The sequence below is a fragment of the Perissodus microlepis genome, chromosome 2, assembly GCF_051167445.1.
Source record: "Perissodus microlepis isolate ML-2025 ecotype Zambia chromosome 2, ASM5116744v1, whole genome shotgun sequence".
Classification (NCBI taxonomy): Eukaryota; Metazoa; Chordata; class Actinopteri; order Cichliformes; family Cichlidae; genus Perissodus; species Perissodus microlepis.
The window spans coordinates 8,307,722-8,322,579 of record NC_140462.1 but is presented as its reverse complement, the minus strand read 5'-3'; the positions used below and the strand labels follow the sequence as shown (position 1 = coordinate 8,322,579).

Sequence of the window (14,858 nt, the reverse complement as noted above, 5' to 3'; positions counted from 1 at the left end):
GGGCAATTACTTTTTCACAAATTGGGATTTATTTACTAAAATAAATCATAATTTATCTCATTAATCTGTGTTTAATATTAAGCTTTGCTTGATGATCTGAATGATCTGTGACAACTAGTTCTTGAATTGTATATTAGTTAACATCACTACCACTTCAGTTTTTGCGCCTGTTTTATCTGCATAGCAGAGCCGCGTAGATCTCCAGCTGTGCATTGCATAACTTAAACAGAATCCACCCACTGTTATATAATGTCAGTGTCTCACATTATTCTCGTGTGACTGTGGTAACACGTTACAATCCACAGACGATCTGCCTCGTGAATCTTAAAACCGGTTCTCTGCTGGCTTTTTCCATTTGCACTCCGTCTCACTGCACCAATGTGTTCTTCCGCGCAGCATCGTTCCTAATGTGTTTTTTAAACTTTAGTAAACAAAGAAATAACACGCGATAAAGGGAGAAAAATGTAATCACAAATCTTCTGAAATATTTTTACATCGCTAAGTGCGATATTTATTACAGTTTTACACACGTGTCTCGGTAACGGCGGTGAACGGATCTAGTTTATCTCAAAAACGAGTTCCACCCATCTCGCCATTTTATGATCCACTGCTGCTTTGTTGGGAAGGGGAAGCTAGCAAGAGCCATTAAACAAACAGCACGTAACATGTTAGCTTAAAAACGAGCTCTTAACAGCAAGACAGTTGATTGGGTATTAGCCAGCTGATACTAACCACTGCGAGATCTACATTTGTCGCTTTAGGGGGGAAAAAAAACATACGTTAGGACATTAGTTTAGCTAACTGCATAGCTATTGGGGCAACGTGTTTGCTGCTTGTCGCAATTTTTTTCTCTAAGATTGTTATCTGCTAGAGGACACATTGACGACCACCGTGCAAGACTCGAAGACCGAGGAGATGGCGAGCTCAGTGGGAAACGTGGCCGACAGCACAGGTTTGCTGTTTTTATGCAAGTAATTCTACACAGAAGGCAACAAGGCAAGCTTCAAAGACGGTGTCCTTGTGTAGGTTTTTCCCCCTTAGATGCGATCGAGCTAGTATCTAACAAGTAGACCTTAAAAAAAGAAAATCGGTAAACTATTTTAACCATGTTTTTATTAAATTTGTCTTTTGTCCAACGTGGAAGATCGTGTTAGTAATAGCAACGCGGGCTCAAATTTCTACCTCGCATCGCGACAATAAAAGCCCTGAAGCTAACATTAGCGTAATTTAGCTTTTAGCACAGGTTTGCGTCGAAGTAGCCGCAAATTGTCTGCTAGTCACACTTTAACGCAGACGAATCAGCATTCCACGAAGGTGCTTTAGCGGTTTGCTCGGGGTACACCATTTTTGTTTAATTGATTTCATGTTTAAGGGTCGCTGTGAAAGCTAAGTCAGCACAAAGGGGCTTGAAGATGTCTTTTAAATTTGTTATCGGGGGGCCTTGCTACTGAAGTTGGCCCCGCATGCCTCACCGCTTAGCACAGATAGCCTTTAGGCTAATGGTAGCATTTATCCCAAAGGTTATCGGCGATACTGATACCAGAATGTTCTGAAACCCGGTATTTTCGCGCATTGACTGGTGGTTTAAGCAATTTAAGCTATACTCTTTCCACAAGTAATGTTACGTAAGTGTCATGAACGCTTGAGCAAACCGGATCTACTGCATTATTAGCCCTGCAATAAAAGTTTAACTATATGATGTGGCTTTGTTTTCTCAGCCCCACCTTTGAATAACTATTTCGTTTTGTTGGAGCAGAGCGTTTTGATGTGTTCACTACCACTTCAGTGATATATATAAAAATTATAAAAGGCCAAAAAATATTTGATATGTGAAATTACTAAACATCCAAAATGTGTTATGGAGGGTTTTTGCCAGAACCTTTCACACCTGTTTCATCCATCTGCTTGCCTGTTTTCCCATCACACACATTATTTTCCTCCATTTTTTTTTTTTTTATTTGTTAGACTTTATTGTCACTCCTACCAACACAATAAAATGTAAAATCCCCAAATGTGTATCATGAGTCCCCCCCCTTATGTTGAGTTCAAATTGTGTTAGTCACGCTTCTTAAATTAAAGCATTTGTCTTTTTTTCCTCTTTAAAAAATTCTGTTATCATTTGTCTGATTTTAATTTTTTCCATCACCTCTAACGTGTCGTTTTCCCCCTCCTTGGCTTATGTTGGTGCTCCAGAACCAACAAAACGTATGCTTTCCTTCCAAGGGTTGGCTGAGCTGGCGCACCGGGAGTATCAGTCAGGGGATTTTGAGGCAGCTGAGCGCCACTGCATGCAGCTGTGGAGGCAGGAGCCTGATAACACAGGCGTGCTGTTGCTCCTGTCCTCCATCCACTTCCAGTGCCGAAGACTCGACAGGTGAGGTGTTGGGGGGTGGAAAAGCACACTGGGCATGTGAGCAGTAGCAGAGAAAAATGGGTCTTCTTGGCTTTGAGTGCACACACTGGGGAGTCCTGTGGAGCAGCTGGGCTGTCTTGTGCAAATCCTGTTATGTGGTTTAACTTGGGTTTTGTGCATTTCTGGTGGTTGGAGTGTAACCTTTCTTTTCAGGTGCTTGGGTCTTTCAAGTAACATGATCTAAATGCACTTCACTCATTTCAAATCCTTAAATGTGGACAATGCCAGTATCATTGCAGCCTTGTAATGCTGTTGAATTTGGTATTTAACGATAATACAAATGCTAAACTTGTATGCTTTTGTTGTTTACCCCAAAAACTGTTGGTTAGTAAAAGTGTTCCATGACAGCTCACAGGATCAAATTGAATATGGTGATCTTCTTCGCAGTATTTTCATCATAACTTATTTTGGGCTGTACTGCCTGCATGTTTGCATAGTAGACATTTGAATAAAAAGTTTTGCTCAGGTGCTGTGGCTCATGTTAATGTGTCTTGATATTTGGGATTTTCATCATATTTGACAATGCATCTTAAACTAATTTTCTGTTCTTTAACATCTTGGGCCTTGCTGTTGTTTCTACACAGCAGTTTGAACCAACTGTGTCAGCTCTGGAGTGTAACCGTTTGTGCATAATCTTTCCTTGCAGGTCTGCTCATTTCAGTACCTTGGCCATCAAGCAGAACCCAATGTTGGCTGAGGCCTACTCCAACCTGGGGAATGTGTACAAGGAGCGTGGGCAGCTGCAGGAGGCAATAGAGCATTATCGCCATGCTCTGAGACTCAAGCCAGATTTTATCGACGGGTACATCAACTTGGCTGCAGCTCTGGTGGCCGCAGGAGATATGGAGGGAGCCGTGCAGGCTTATGTCTCCGCATTACAATACAACCCAGTGAGTTAATTTATATTTTTTCTAAATTGTATGTGTCAATGCCCTATACATTTATTTAGTTAGAATGGCCACAAATCGTCTGTTTATTGAATTTTTTATTTATTTTTTATCTCCACAGGATCTATATTGTGTGCGCAGTGACTTGGGGAATTTGCTTAAAGCCCTCGGGCGTTTGGAAGAGGCCAAGGTATGTTACAGCGCGTTGGCGTATATTTAGATGTGGCGTTTGTATTTTTGTTGTAGGTTTTTTTTTTTTTTTTTTTTTTTTTCTCCTTTCTTTTTTCCTCCTTGTCCATCAATTTTGTTTTTAGTGTCACTCACTAAGACCATAGATGTTTGTCTTTTCTCCTTTTTGACATTTTTAAAGCAGTCTTACTATTCAACCCACTTATGTGAAGGACAGAAAATGGAAGCATCTCCTCATTTTTCAGAGTTGCAGTGAGCTTCTTATCCCCTTATTTTAAACCTTTTTGAAGTACTGGACTGTAATGGGTTAACACCCATATGTGGAAATCAGGTTTTCTGAATTTCTTAAAAAAAAAAAAAAAGCAATACACATACTGTTTTTTTTGTTTTGTTTTTTTTTTTGTTTTTTTTGTAGCTTACATTTATTTATTTTTTTAAATTTTTTAGTGTACACATTACATTCATCTCCACCCTATATCACTTTTAGTCCCAATGTCCTTTGCTTTACTCAGACCTCTTATCGGAGATCAGTCCCTTTCCCTTTCAGGAAGAAAGGCTGGAGTTTCAAAATTCACACAGCTGAACTAACCTCGGCCCAATCATTTCCATAAAGTTGACTTTGGAGGAAAAACGCTGGCTCGGTCTTTGAAGAAATTATGAACTGATGAAAAGTTAGTTTATCTTTGCAGTGCAAAAGATAAGATGGTTTCTAACCTAACTACTATACTCCTGTATTGTTTTTCTTTCAAGTGCCCTTATGACAGGTTCTTCTCAGTTTGCTGTCAGTTTGGGGGTGCTACACTTCAATTTGTCACTTTTAAATGTGTCTATATTCTTGGGGGGGTTACCTGAATTGGGTTAAATTTGTGATATGGAGTTGTCTTGCTGGTTACAGGCCATCTTATTTCGTGCTAGAGGGGGGTAAAGGAGTGGGGAGGAGCATCAGGGAGTCACAAGCTCCCCAGCTCTGTCGCTCCGCCCCCCGCGCGCTTGCTGAGGATTGGTGGAGTGGGCGCGCTCAAAGCTGTCTTCCTGACCCTTCAGTTTGATTTAATCAGTGCTTGAGCACATTCCCAACAGTGCTTTTCCGCACATATACATCAATTTTTGGATCCACTTTTTTTGGATTTTATCCAGCTGGTTATCTCTTCAGATATCCACTGCTTTTGAATTGTTAACTGAACATATGGATTTAAGAGCAGTCATTCTCACATGCCTTAAAGTGGCACAAATGGTGTCAGGCAGACAGCTTACCATCTGTACTCCACCGCCTGCGTCAGATGCTGGGTTAGAAAGACAGAAGCACGCGCAACAGCGATGACCTCTTTATTTCAGAGCTGTGGAGGCTTCTAGATACAAATAATTAAACCACAGACTTTTCTCCATTGGCCAGGACTCAAGAAAGCAGGCCAGGATAAAGAAATCAAAGTTCTATAAATATTTCATGAAAATGCAAAAAAAGAAAAAAGCCATGATTAATACTTCTTCCCTTTTTCTTCAAATATGTAATATTATTCCCAAAGAAATGGGATCAGTTCATTTGGGCAAGATCAAGCCAGTAACTGCCCTCCTGTTCTGTGATTGTAAAAACTGAATTGAGAATTAACTGGAAGCTTGACTTTCCCTGGTACTGCACAGATCAAAGCCTTTCTTCCCTCCCAGTTACCCCTAAAGCATTCCTTTTGTTTTCTTTGAAATGAAACATTCATTTGCATGAATGAAAACTAAGGCTAGTATTATAGTTTTTGTTTGTTTGTTATTTGGACGAAAGTGCTTTTTTAAATTTATTTTTATTTCCATATTTAAAAAAAGAATGTATTGTTTGAGAACTTTTACTAACGATCTTGTTTTCTGATTTTGTCTCTTTTGGTTTTTCCACAACTGATATTGTTATTTAGAAGGTTTCAGGTGGGTGACACTATTCCTGCGTAGGTGCCTGGCGGAAAGGAACACTAGGGCAGCCTCAGTCCTCTCCTCTTCTTCCAGCCAGCTGCGACCACCACTCTGACAAAGTCCAAAAATATGGTAACGGGTTTGTAACTGCCAACAAAAGAAAAACCACCTTACTTCATGCTTGAGCTCCTCTGTCTTGTGGCTTCCTTTTGAAGAGCAAAAGAAAAAAGTAAAAATTAAAAAAATAATAATAGTAGTAATAATAATAGTAAGAAGAGTATTACAGTAAGCATTTCTTAAAATATGCTATACTAATTACCCAATTTTATATTATGTAAAAAAAACAAACAAACTTGGTTTTGGAAGCATTAATCTTGAAAAACAAGTAAGAACCCTCTAACTCTTACATTTTGGTTATTTTTTTCCTGTTTTGTTTTGATTTCCCTTCTTTATTTGGAGTTGCAGCGTTCTGATGATCATGCAGATAGTGCGCTGTGAGTCTGCAGTAACGCAGGGGCTGCGCAGCGATATCTTCCAAGCAACCAAAAAGGCGGAAAGCGCAAGCGTGCGGCTCCCCCATACCCTTCATTCCCTTTGGCCTGTTAGTTGTGGACCTCCCCCCTCTTGCAACCAGCCTGGTTGCCAAGTGCCCCTAAATTTCAAGTGTAATTGGCTTATGACAAAACCAAAGACAACGTTTTGTGACAAATGGCAGTGTAATTGTCTTAGCATTTAACCACTGCCTAATCTCTGTATTCAGAGCCATTTTGTGGGTGCCGAGTGTGTGCCAGTCTGGTGTAGCAAGTGTTCAGTCAGGGGTTGTTGGTCTGCAGCTGTTTCACGTGGCCATTCGGCAAGCGTAGCGGCGCAATAAGAACCTTTGCCAGGAGCAAGGTCATGCAAAGAGCATTATATGGTGCACAGGCGTGGTGCCAGTGGTGACCCACGCAGCGCGCTCGCGTTTCTTGCGCATGCATTACAGGGACTTTCACCTGCACATACTGCCCAGCATCCCAGGTTGTGAGATGCCTTGCTAACATCAAATAGAGATTTCATGCAGTTCGTTTGTTGTTACTTTAAATTTTAACTGATTGTTGTTATTAGGGTGGGCAGACAGCAGATTTTACTGGCTCTAGCAACCACTACATTTGGTAAGGATGTGGTCATAACTGGAGGATGAGGGCCTATGTGTGGGTGTCGGTCGGATCCGCGCAGCGTAGGAAAAAGCATTGCAGCTTTGCGCGGCAGACTTGTGCGCAGGCGAGCCCATGCTGTAGACTCACTTTTTGCCATCATGGAGAATGGTCACTAATTTTGCTTTCTCTTGCTTTTTGTTTTCTCTTTTGCTTTTATTCTCAATCTTTTTTTTTTTTTTTTTTTTTATCAAACCCTTTCCCCCCTTCTATGCACTATACCTCTCCCATTCTACCTCTTCTCCTTTCCTGTGGTTATTTTAAACCCATTGAAGGCTTGTTACCTGAAAGCCATTGAGACTCAGCCCAACTTTGCCGTGGCTTGGAGCAACTTGGGCTGTGTGTTCAATGCCCAGGGAGAGATATGGCTGGCCATACACCATTTTGAAAAGGTCAGTTGCATAGTTTTTTGTAACATTAATCAAACTATATTATGAGACACCTTAACAGTATAAAATATAAAGTCTTTTTCCTTGGTTTTTAGGCAGTGACACTGGATCCAAATTTCCTTGATGCATACATCAATTTAGGCAATGTTTTGAAGGAGGCCCGCATCTTTGACAGGTGAGTCTAAATCACAACAGATTTTTCTCTGTCAATGCACCACCCTACCACATTCCTCGATACCTTGTTTAATTAAGTCAGACAATGTTCATTTCAGCACATCCTTGTCTTTGCTGTTCATAGAACTGTTGTTGTTTTTTTTGGGTTTTTTTTATTCCACTGACTGGGCAGGGCAGATTTGCTGTGCTTACTGCTGTCACAGCAGTAATGCATCTGCTTGTGGGTTTTTTTTGTTTTTAGGTTGTAGCATACATCATTTTATTTTAAATGTTTTCAGAATATTCATAACTTTTATTCACATCTTCCAGAGCTGTGGCTGGATACCTGAGAGCCCTGAGTCTGAGCCCCAATCACGCTGTTGTCCATGGAAATCTGGCCTGTGTCTACTATGAGCAGGGCCTCATTGACCTGGCTATTGACACCTACCGCCGTGCTATTGAATTGCAGCCCCACTTTCCTGATGCCTACTGCAATTTGGCAAATGCTCTAAAGGAGAAAGGAAATGTAATGTGTTTTTTGTCTCGAATCTTGAGTACCTCTGATGTCATTAAACACTTGCTGAGTTTTTACTGACTGATTTCTATTTTCCCTAACAGGTGTCTGAAGCCGAAGAGTGCTACAACACAGCTTTGCGTTTGTGTCCAACTCATGCCGACTCCCTTAACAACTTGGCCAATATCAAGCGTGAGCAGGGCTACATTGAGGAGGCAGTTCAGCTCTACAGAAAAGCCTTAGAGGTGGGTTTAACATTGTCAAGATAAACAGATTTGAAATATTCACTTTCACAGTAAAAATGATCATGTGATGATACTTATTCAAACTTTATTCATCAGGTGTTCCCAGAGTTTGCAGCAGCTCACTCTAACTTGGCCAGTGTGTTGCAGCAGCAGGGAAAACTGCAGGAAGCCCTCATGCACTACAAAGAGGCAATCAGGTTTGTAAATGAATGCTGGAGACAACTGTGGACTTTGAGTTTATGCCTGAAATGAGCTTTCTTTTTCTTTGTTGGGCTCATGTTTAATCACTCCAGTAACTTTTCTAAAGTGAGAATAGCTTTCTTAGTTCAGACATGTTACTGATCTACTAACTTTAAATGGATGTTTGATTTGTAGCATTCCTAAAAGTCCTGTTGGCAACATTTAGCGAAAAAGCTGCTATCTTAATAACTGCTGCTAAATAACTTAAAGTTTGTACATGAAAATAGAGCAGTATGTATACTGTGAAGCCACCTGACTGTTGCCAGATATGAGTGAAAAATTAAATCCATTAATTTCTCTCCTGTGACACTCCTATGATTATTTACTTTTTTGTAAAAAGACCTGACTGCTGAGTAATTTTGTGGTCTGTTTGAATTTTAGAATCAGCCCCACATTTGCTGATGCCTACTCAAACATGGGGAATACACTAAAAGAAATGCAAGATGTTCAGGGAGCTCTGCAGTGTTACACCCGTGCGATCCAGATCAACCCCGCCTTTGCTGATGCTCACAGCAATTTAGCCTCAATCCATAAGGTAGGAATATTTCTTAATTTTACTCTTCATATGCTCTCTCTAGATGATAGATAGATGGATATAGCACTTCACTATTAGATTATCCACCTCCAGGTTGCTTCTGATGTTGCTTTTCACATTAAATGAGTAAATCTAAAGATATATTTTCACACAAACCTAATTAAAAATTGAGCAATGGATACTTGAGTTGGCACCCGTTTGTTAGTTGAGTATGCCTTTTGGAGTTTTAATTTTTCTGTTGTTTGTATTTATTTTATTTTTAGGATTCTGGAAACATCCCAGAGGCTATTGCATCTTATCGCACAGCCTTGAAACTGAAGCCTGACTTCCCTGATGCTTACTGCAACTTGGCACACTGCCTACAGGTGTTCATCTGCTGTTATACTGCATTTCCTTTCTATTTTTTATTTATTTATTTTTTACTTCTGCTGTTATCAAAACAAATTTTCTGACTTGTTTTTGTTTTTGCCCACCACTTTTTCAGATTGTGTGTGACTGGACAGATTATGATGAGCGGATGAAAAAGCTTGTGAGCATTGTGGCAGACCAACTGGAGAAGAACCGCTTGCCCTCAGTGCACCCACACCACAGCATGCTGTATCCGCTCTCTCACAGCTTCCGCAAGGCCATTGCTGAGCGCCACGGAAACCTTTGCCTGGACAAGGTAGACAAAATGATCAAAGCAAGTAAACCTTTAATATATATTTTGGGAGGGTGGAAGGTGGCTGGTGATGGAAGTGCCCGCAGGGTATGGGGAAGGTAAGGGGGGTGGGCAAGGTACTGGGTATAAAGAAGTAGAGACGCTGGTGGTGAGTGGGTCGCTTGGAGTGATGAAGGTATTGGGGGTAAGAAATGATTTTTGGGCAAACAAATTTTTATGTTGTCAGTCAAACGTCTGCCATGTAGACTTTATTGTCCTACTGTACACGTATTCGTATAACATTACTTACTCCACAGATTAATGCACTGCACAAACCGGCTTACGAGCATCCTAAGGATCTGAAAGCTAGCGGTGGACGTCTGCGCATTGGATATGTAAGCTCTGACTTTGGCAACCATCCAACCTCCCACCTGATGCAGTCCATTCCTGGAATGCACAATCCTGAAAAATTTGAGGTAATTTCAACTCAGAATTGGTTTTTATGGTTTTAAAAAAAATGGTGCTTATTACACTCTGCAATGTATTGACACAGGGTTAACTAAAGTCTTCATTTTGTTTTCCTTACCCTAAAGGTGTTTTGCTACGCACTCAGCCCTGATGATAGTACCAATTTCCGTGTGAAAGTGGTCGCTGAAGCTCATCATTTCACAGACCTCTCACAGGTAACTCGTAACATGTTGTTTCCTCAACAGTATCTTTCTATTTATAACACATCAACCTTGAGCATTTCTATTTTTAACTTGGAAGGCATTTCAACCATTGTGCTGTCAGATGCAATGTCAGGAACTCTATCCATTTACATAAACTGTAACTTTTGTCTCCAGATACCTTGCAATGGCAAGGCAGCTGATCGTATTCACCAGGATGGAATCAACATTCTAGTGAATATGAATGGATACACCAAGGGAGCAAGAAATGAGCTCTTCGCCCTCCGCCCTGCCCCTATTCAGGTAAGCCTTACATGTAAATTGTTAGCCTGTCTAGGGGATAGCTATATTTATAAGCATGTGCAATATACTGACAGTGAAAACGCACAGCTAACAATTTATACCTATTCAATAGGCTATGTGGCTAGGTTACCCTGGAACCAGCGGAGCTCCTTTCATGGACTACATCATCACAGACAAGGAGACATCGCCTACGGAAGTGGCTGAGCAGTACTCGGAGAAACTTGCCTACATGCCCAATACCTTCTTCATTGGAGACCATGCCAACATGTTCCCTCACCTCAAGGTTTGTCCAGCCTTACAATGCTGCAGATTGATTCTGTGAGCTGTCTTGTTTTCCTAAAATTTTACTTTCACTGTTGTTGTAACTTTATTTATTTTTGACCAACAGAAAAAGGCAGTGATTGATTTCAAGTCTAACGGGCACATCTTTGACAACCGCATCGTTCTTAATGGTATTGATCTGAAGGCCTTCTTGGACAGTCTGCCCGATGTCAAAGTGATAAAGGTTAGTAAGGAAAAATATCCAGAAACTTTATTAAAACAGATGTTAATCTGAAACAATAATTCTGATTGTTGATGAACTTATTTATTTTTTTAATCAACCAGATGAAGTGTGACAACAACCAGGAATCTACTGGTGACACAAATGGAGCCCTGTCCATGCCTGTAATTCCCATGAACACAGCAGCTGAAGCAATCATCAACATGATCAATCAAGGCCAAATCCAGGTCACAATCAATGGCTTCACTGTCAGCAATGGCCTAGCCACCACACAGGTAAGAGTCACTTTTAGATGTACACACTTGGCCACTTTTGCTTCATGTAAACACACTAACTGTCTGGACACCCTGGTCACTTTCCCATATATTGTCACATGCTGCTTCTTTTTACAGAAGTATTTCAGTCAATGTTCCCTCATTTAGGAGGGACTTTAAAACAAAACACTTTAAAACAAATGTAAGCGTTAAGGCCACTCCATGAACAGCAATATTTTCATTCCTCATGTTTAGATCAGTAACAAAGCTGCGACTGGGGAGGAGGTGCCACGCACGATTGTTGTGACAACCCGTTCTCAGTATGGTCTCCCAGAGGACTCCATTGTCTACTGCAACTTCAACCAGCTCTACAAGATTGATCCACCTACTCTCCAGATGTGGGTCAATGTAAGTTTGGACTGTCCTTATGTTAATGGAGTGGAGTTCCTTTAACTAAGAAATTCTGTTTAAGGGCGTTTAAAAAAACAAACAAAAACTATATCTATATATATCTATATATATCTATATATATCTATCTATCTAGAAAAAAATAAGTGTGTGTATGTAATCAATCTCTTAACATTTGTCTTGTTGCAGATCCTAAAGCGCGTGCCCAACAGTGTATTGTGGCTTCTTCGCTTCCCTGCAGTTGGCGAGCCCAACATCCAGCAGTATGCTCAGAACATGGGCCTGCCAGGCTCTCGGATCATTTTCTCTCCTGTGGCCCCCAAGGAGGAGCATGTGAGAAGGGGCCAGCTTGCTGATGTGTGCCTAGACACTCCTCTGTGCAACGGTCATACCACTGGCATGGATGTTCTCTGGGCTGGAACACCCATGGTTACTATGCCTGGTGAGCAGAGTTTTCAGGAATAGGCTTGGCTACCAATTAGGGCTGCCACAAACGATTATTTTGATAGTCGACTAGTCACCGATTATTTTTGCGATTAGTCAACTAATCAGATCATGTATCCATTGGACGTAAAACGTACAGCTTATTGCACCAGCAGCATCTGCTCTTATATAACTATCATTAGCTTGCAGCTTTAAGTGTTTAAGGTATGTGCTAACTAAAAATAAAGACAAGATGATAGTTTATTAAATTTTAATGAAATTTGCATATTGTTTCGGTGAAGTTTAATAAACTCCTTGCTATCTAAAATATAACGGGACACCAGAGTATATTCTCGAGCATCTCACACTTCTGATAATCAGTTGTCTGCTTGATGTTTATTCAGCTGTGTAAAAACTATAACTTTAATCTCAGCCAAACAGATTTACTCAGGAACAAATAAAATACTAAAAAAGCCAAACAATAACATTTTGAAGTTATCTAAGTGACTTATATATGTTTAACCTGAGTAGCGAAAGACGGCGGTGTGTTTGAAAACGATTTGCCCGGAGTCCGGGGTTCTCACCGGCTCTAGTGAGCTTTGCCCCCGGCTAGCTATCGAGCTGGTGGGTAACAGACATCGGAGCGCTTTTGAAAATATGTGGTGTCTTGATAAACTGAGCAGATATTTGAGGTTTACACAGCTACATTCTCGCCTGAAAATATGTTAAACGTTTATTTTGTGACCCAGAAAGAATAATAAGAGTAATATTAAAACTAACTAGCTGCCGCCATTGTTGGAAACTGAGCTGGGCTGCGCTATGAATTCTGGGACACTGCTTCTTCTTCTGAGTTTTCCTTGTACATGCAGTGCTGCCATCTTCTGTTTCAGTCCGTTATTACACTCTTAAATCCTACTACTTATTCCTGCATCTTTTGTGATCTTACAAAGCTTCAAACGACGCGTCGACTATTAAATCAGTCGTCAACGATTTTGATAGTCGGGGTAATCGTGACTAGTCGACTAATCGTGGCAGCCCTACTACCAATTGTTGCCATAACACAAGTTGAAGAATTAACAGATTTAAAAAAATATAAAGACATGACCATGAGAAGAATGTTAATTGAAACCTGTTTTCTTTTAAAATATTGACACCACTGTAGGTGAGACTCTTGCATCCCGTGTGGCTGCCTCACAACTCAACTGTCTGGGCTGCCCTGATCTAATAGCTCAAAGCCGCCAGGACTATGAGGACATAGCAGTCAAACTGGGCTCCGACATGGAATAGTAAGTACATGTTTATCCTAAACACTCAATTTTATTTATTTTTAAAACATCCTTTGTCACCTGCCAACTCTGATTACTCGCCCTCCTCCTATAGCCTGAAGATGGTCCGAGCGCGTGTTTGGAAGCAGAGAATTTGCAGCCCTCTTTTCAACACCAAGCAGTACACAATGGACCTGGAGAGGCTCTATCTGCAGATGTGGGAGCACCACAGTAATGGCAGCAAGCCAGATCACTTGGTCAAACACCAGGCAGTAGAGGCTAGTGAAAATGCTTGAACTGGAAGCATGCAGAATTATTTTCCCCTTTCCCCCAGCCATTTTAAACCCCCATCAGCACCATAGTTTGAATGGTCCGTTTCCACTCCAGCCCCTTCTTGTCGAACTTTTGTCTGTATCACTCTCCTTTGCTATTAATGGGACTCTTGTTTTCAAGGAGCCTACACATGTCCACATTTATCACCCATTTACACTGATCATTGCCTCTCACATCTGCATCTACTGAGCCAGATTGATCCTGAGACATTCAGGCAACTCTTCTGAGACTCTTGTCCTAAAACACAGTATAGGTATTTGGTGAGCATGAAAGGATTGTGAATGCCTGGCTTCCCTTTTCTTTTCTTTTTTTTTTTTTTTTCCCCCTTTTTGGTACTTGGATCGATGGATTTACTTTCTTCTGTCATTGTGCATATGGGACTAAGTGCAGCTTGTGGAGCGAATTTCCAGCCGTCATTACTTGTTGATCTATTTATAAATGGATTAAGAGTGTTGTGTGTTTTAAAAATGACATTGTTGCACCATGGAAATTGTACCTGACATGTTTCATCAGCTTTAACATGCAATTATAAAATATAAATTGCAACTCCTCTTTAGTTTTTTTTTTTTTTAAGCTCCTCTCACATACCTGCAGAAGTAGGTGTTCTAAGTTTCTGAAAACATGACAAAATGAAAACTTCCAAATGCCAACTTCATTAAGCAAGGACTATTTATTATCAGGACTATTATCAGTTCTCAACATGTTCATAAGACTGGACAAATCTAGATAAAGCAACTCCTGTTAAGTCAGCGGGGAAGACCTAAATGTAATTTTAGATTACATACCTTATACATTCTTTTTAAATCACACAAACCTGAAGCAGGCTGGTAAGTATTTCTAAGCAAATTTTCTTTTTTTTTTTCTTTTTTTTCTTTTTTTAAATTGTCTGTTTACCTGTATGCTGTCAATGATGCCATGAGGCACTATATATAATAAATATTGAGATGGCAATCACTTTGTATGGTGTTTTGTACTCGATGGTAAAGCCGGTGAAAAACTGAAACCCCCTACCCCTTTGTTTCTTAAATCCTCATCAGTGTGCTGTCAGCAGCTCACAGCACCTTGTTAACCTTGGCAGATTTATGTACTTGTATTCAGCTGTGTCTTTCTGGGTCCATTGGAGTCGGCTGACAAAATGAAAACTAATTTCCTGTGCCGAAATCTACAAGCAATATTGGCGTTTATGGAAGTGTTTAAAAAAAAAAAAAAAAAAAAAAAAAAGGTCCTGCATTCACAAGTATACCAGTCCCAAAACCAGGTGGAAGAAGAAATTCAGGTTTTAAAAACCAAATGGCTGACAATTTATTTATTTTTTTTTATTTATTTATTTTTTATTATTATTATTATTATTTATTTATTTATGAACAATAGTGGGAACAATTGAACAATTTCCTCTGGATATTTATGTTAC

The 14,858-nt window shown here is 40.3% G+C and overlaps 1 protein-coding gene across 5 annotated transcripts; it reads left to right on the top strand.

The window, feature by feature from the left end:
* Positions 1-591: 591 nt before the first annotated feature.
* On the top strand, positions 592-14,398 carry LOC146392203 (UDP-N-acetylglucosamine--peptide N-acetylglucosaminyltransferase 110 kDa subunit). 5 transcript variants are annotated; one of them, XM_084943443.1, is made up of 22 exons: positions 592-952; positions 2,194-2,374; positions 3,060-3,303; positions 3,422-3,490; positions 6,851-6,967; positions 7,060-7,139; positions 7,448-7,643; positions 7,736-7,876; positions 7,973-8,073; positions 8,498-8,651; positions 8,915-9,016; positions 9,136-9,315; positions 9,609-9,767; positions 9,885-9,974; positions 10,137-10,262; positions 10,375-10,545; positions 10,651-10,767; positions 10,869-11,039; positions 11,274-11,426; positions 11,616-11,868; positions 13,000-13,135; positions 13,230-14,398. In XM_084943443.1, exons 1-22 carry the CDS (start codon positions 916-918, stop codon positions 13,408-13,410), a joined length of 3,159 nt encoding a protein of 1,052 aa, XP_084799569.1. In that variant the 5' UTR covers positions 592-915; the 3' UTR covers positions 13,411-14,398. The 5 variants fall into 5 exon arrangements, with proteins under 5 accessions (XP_084799569.1, XP_084799595.1, XP_084799588.1 ...); XM_084943469.1 differs by having other exon boundaries at positions 593-952; positions 2,224-2,374; positions 13,012-13,135; XM_084943462.1 differs by having other exon boundaries at positions 593-952; positions 2,224-2,374.
* The last annotated feature ends 460 nt before the right edge of the window (positions 14,399-14,858 follow it).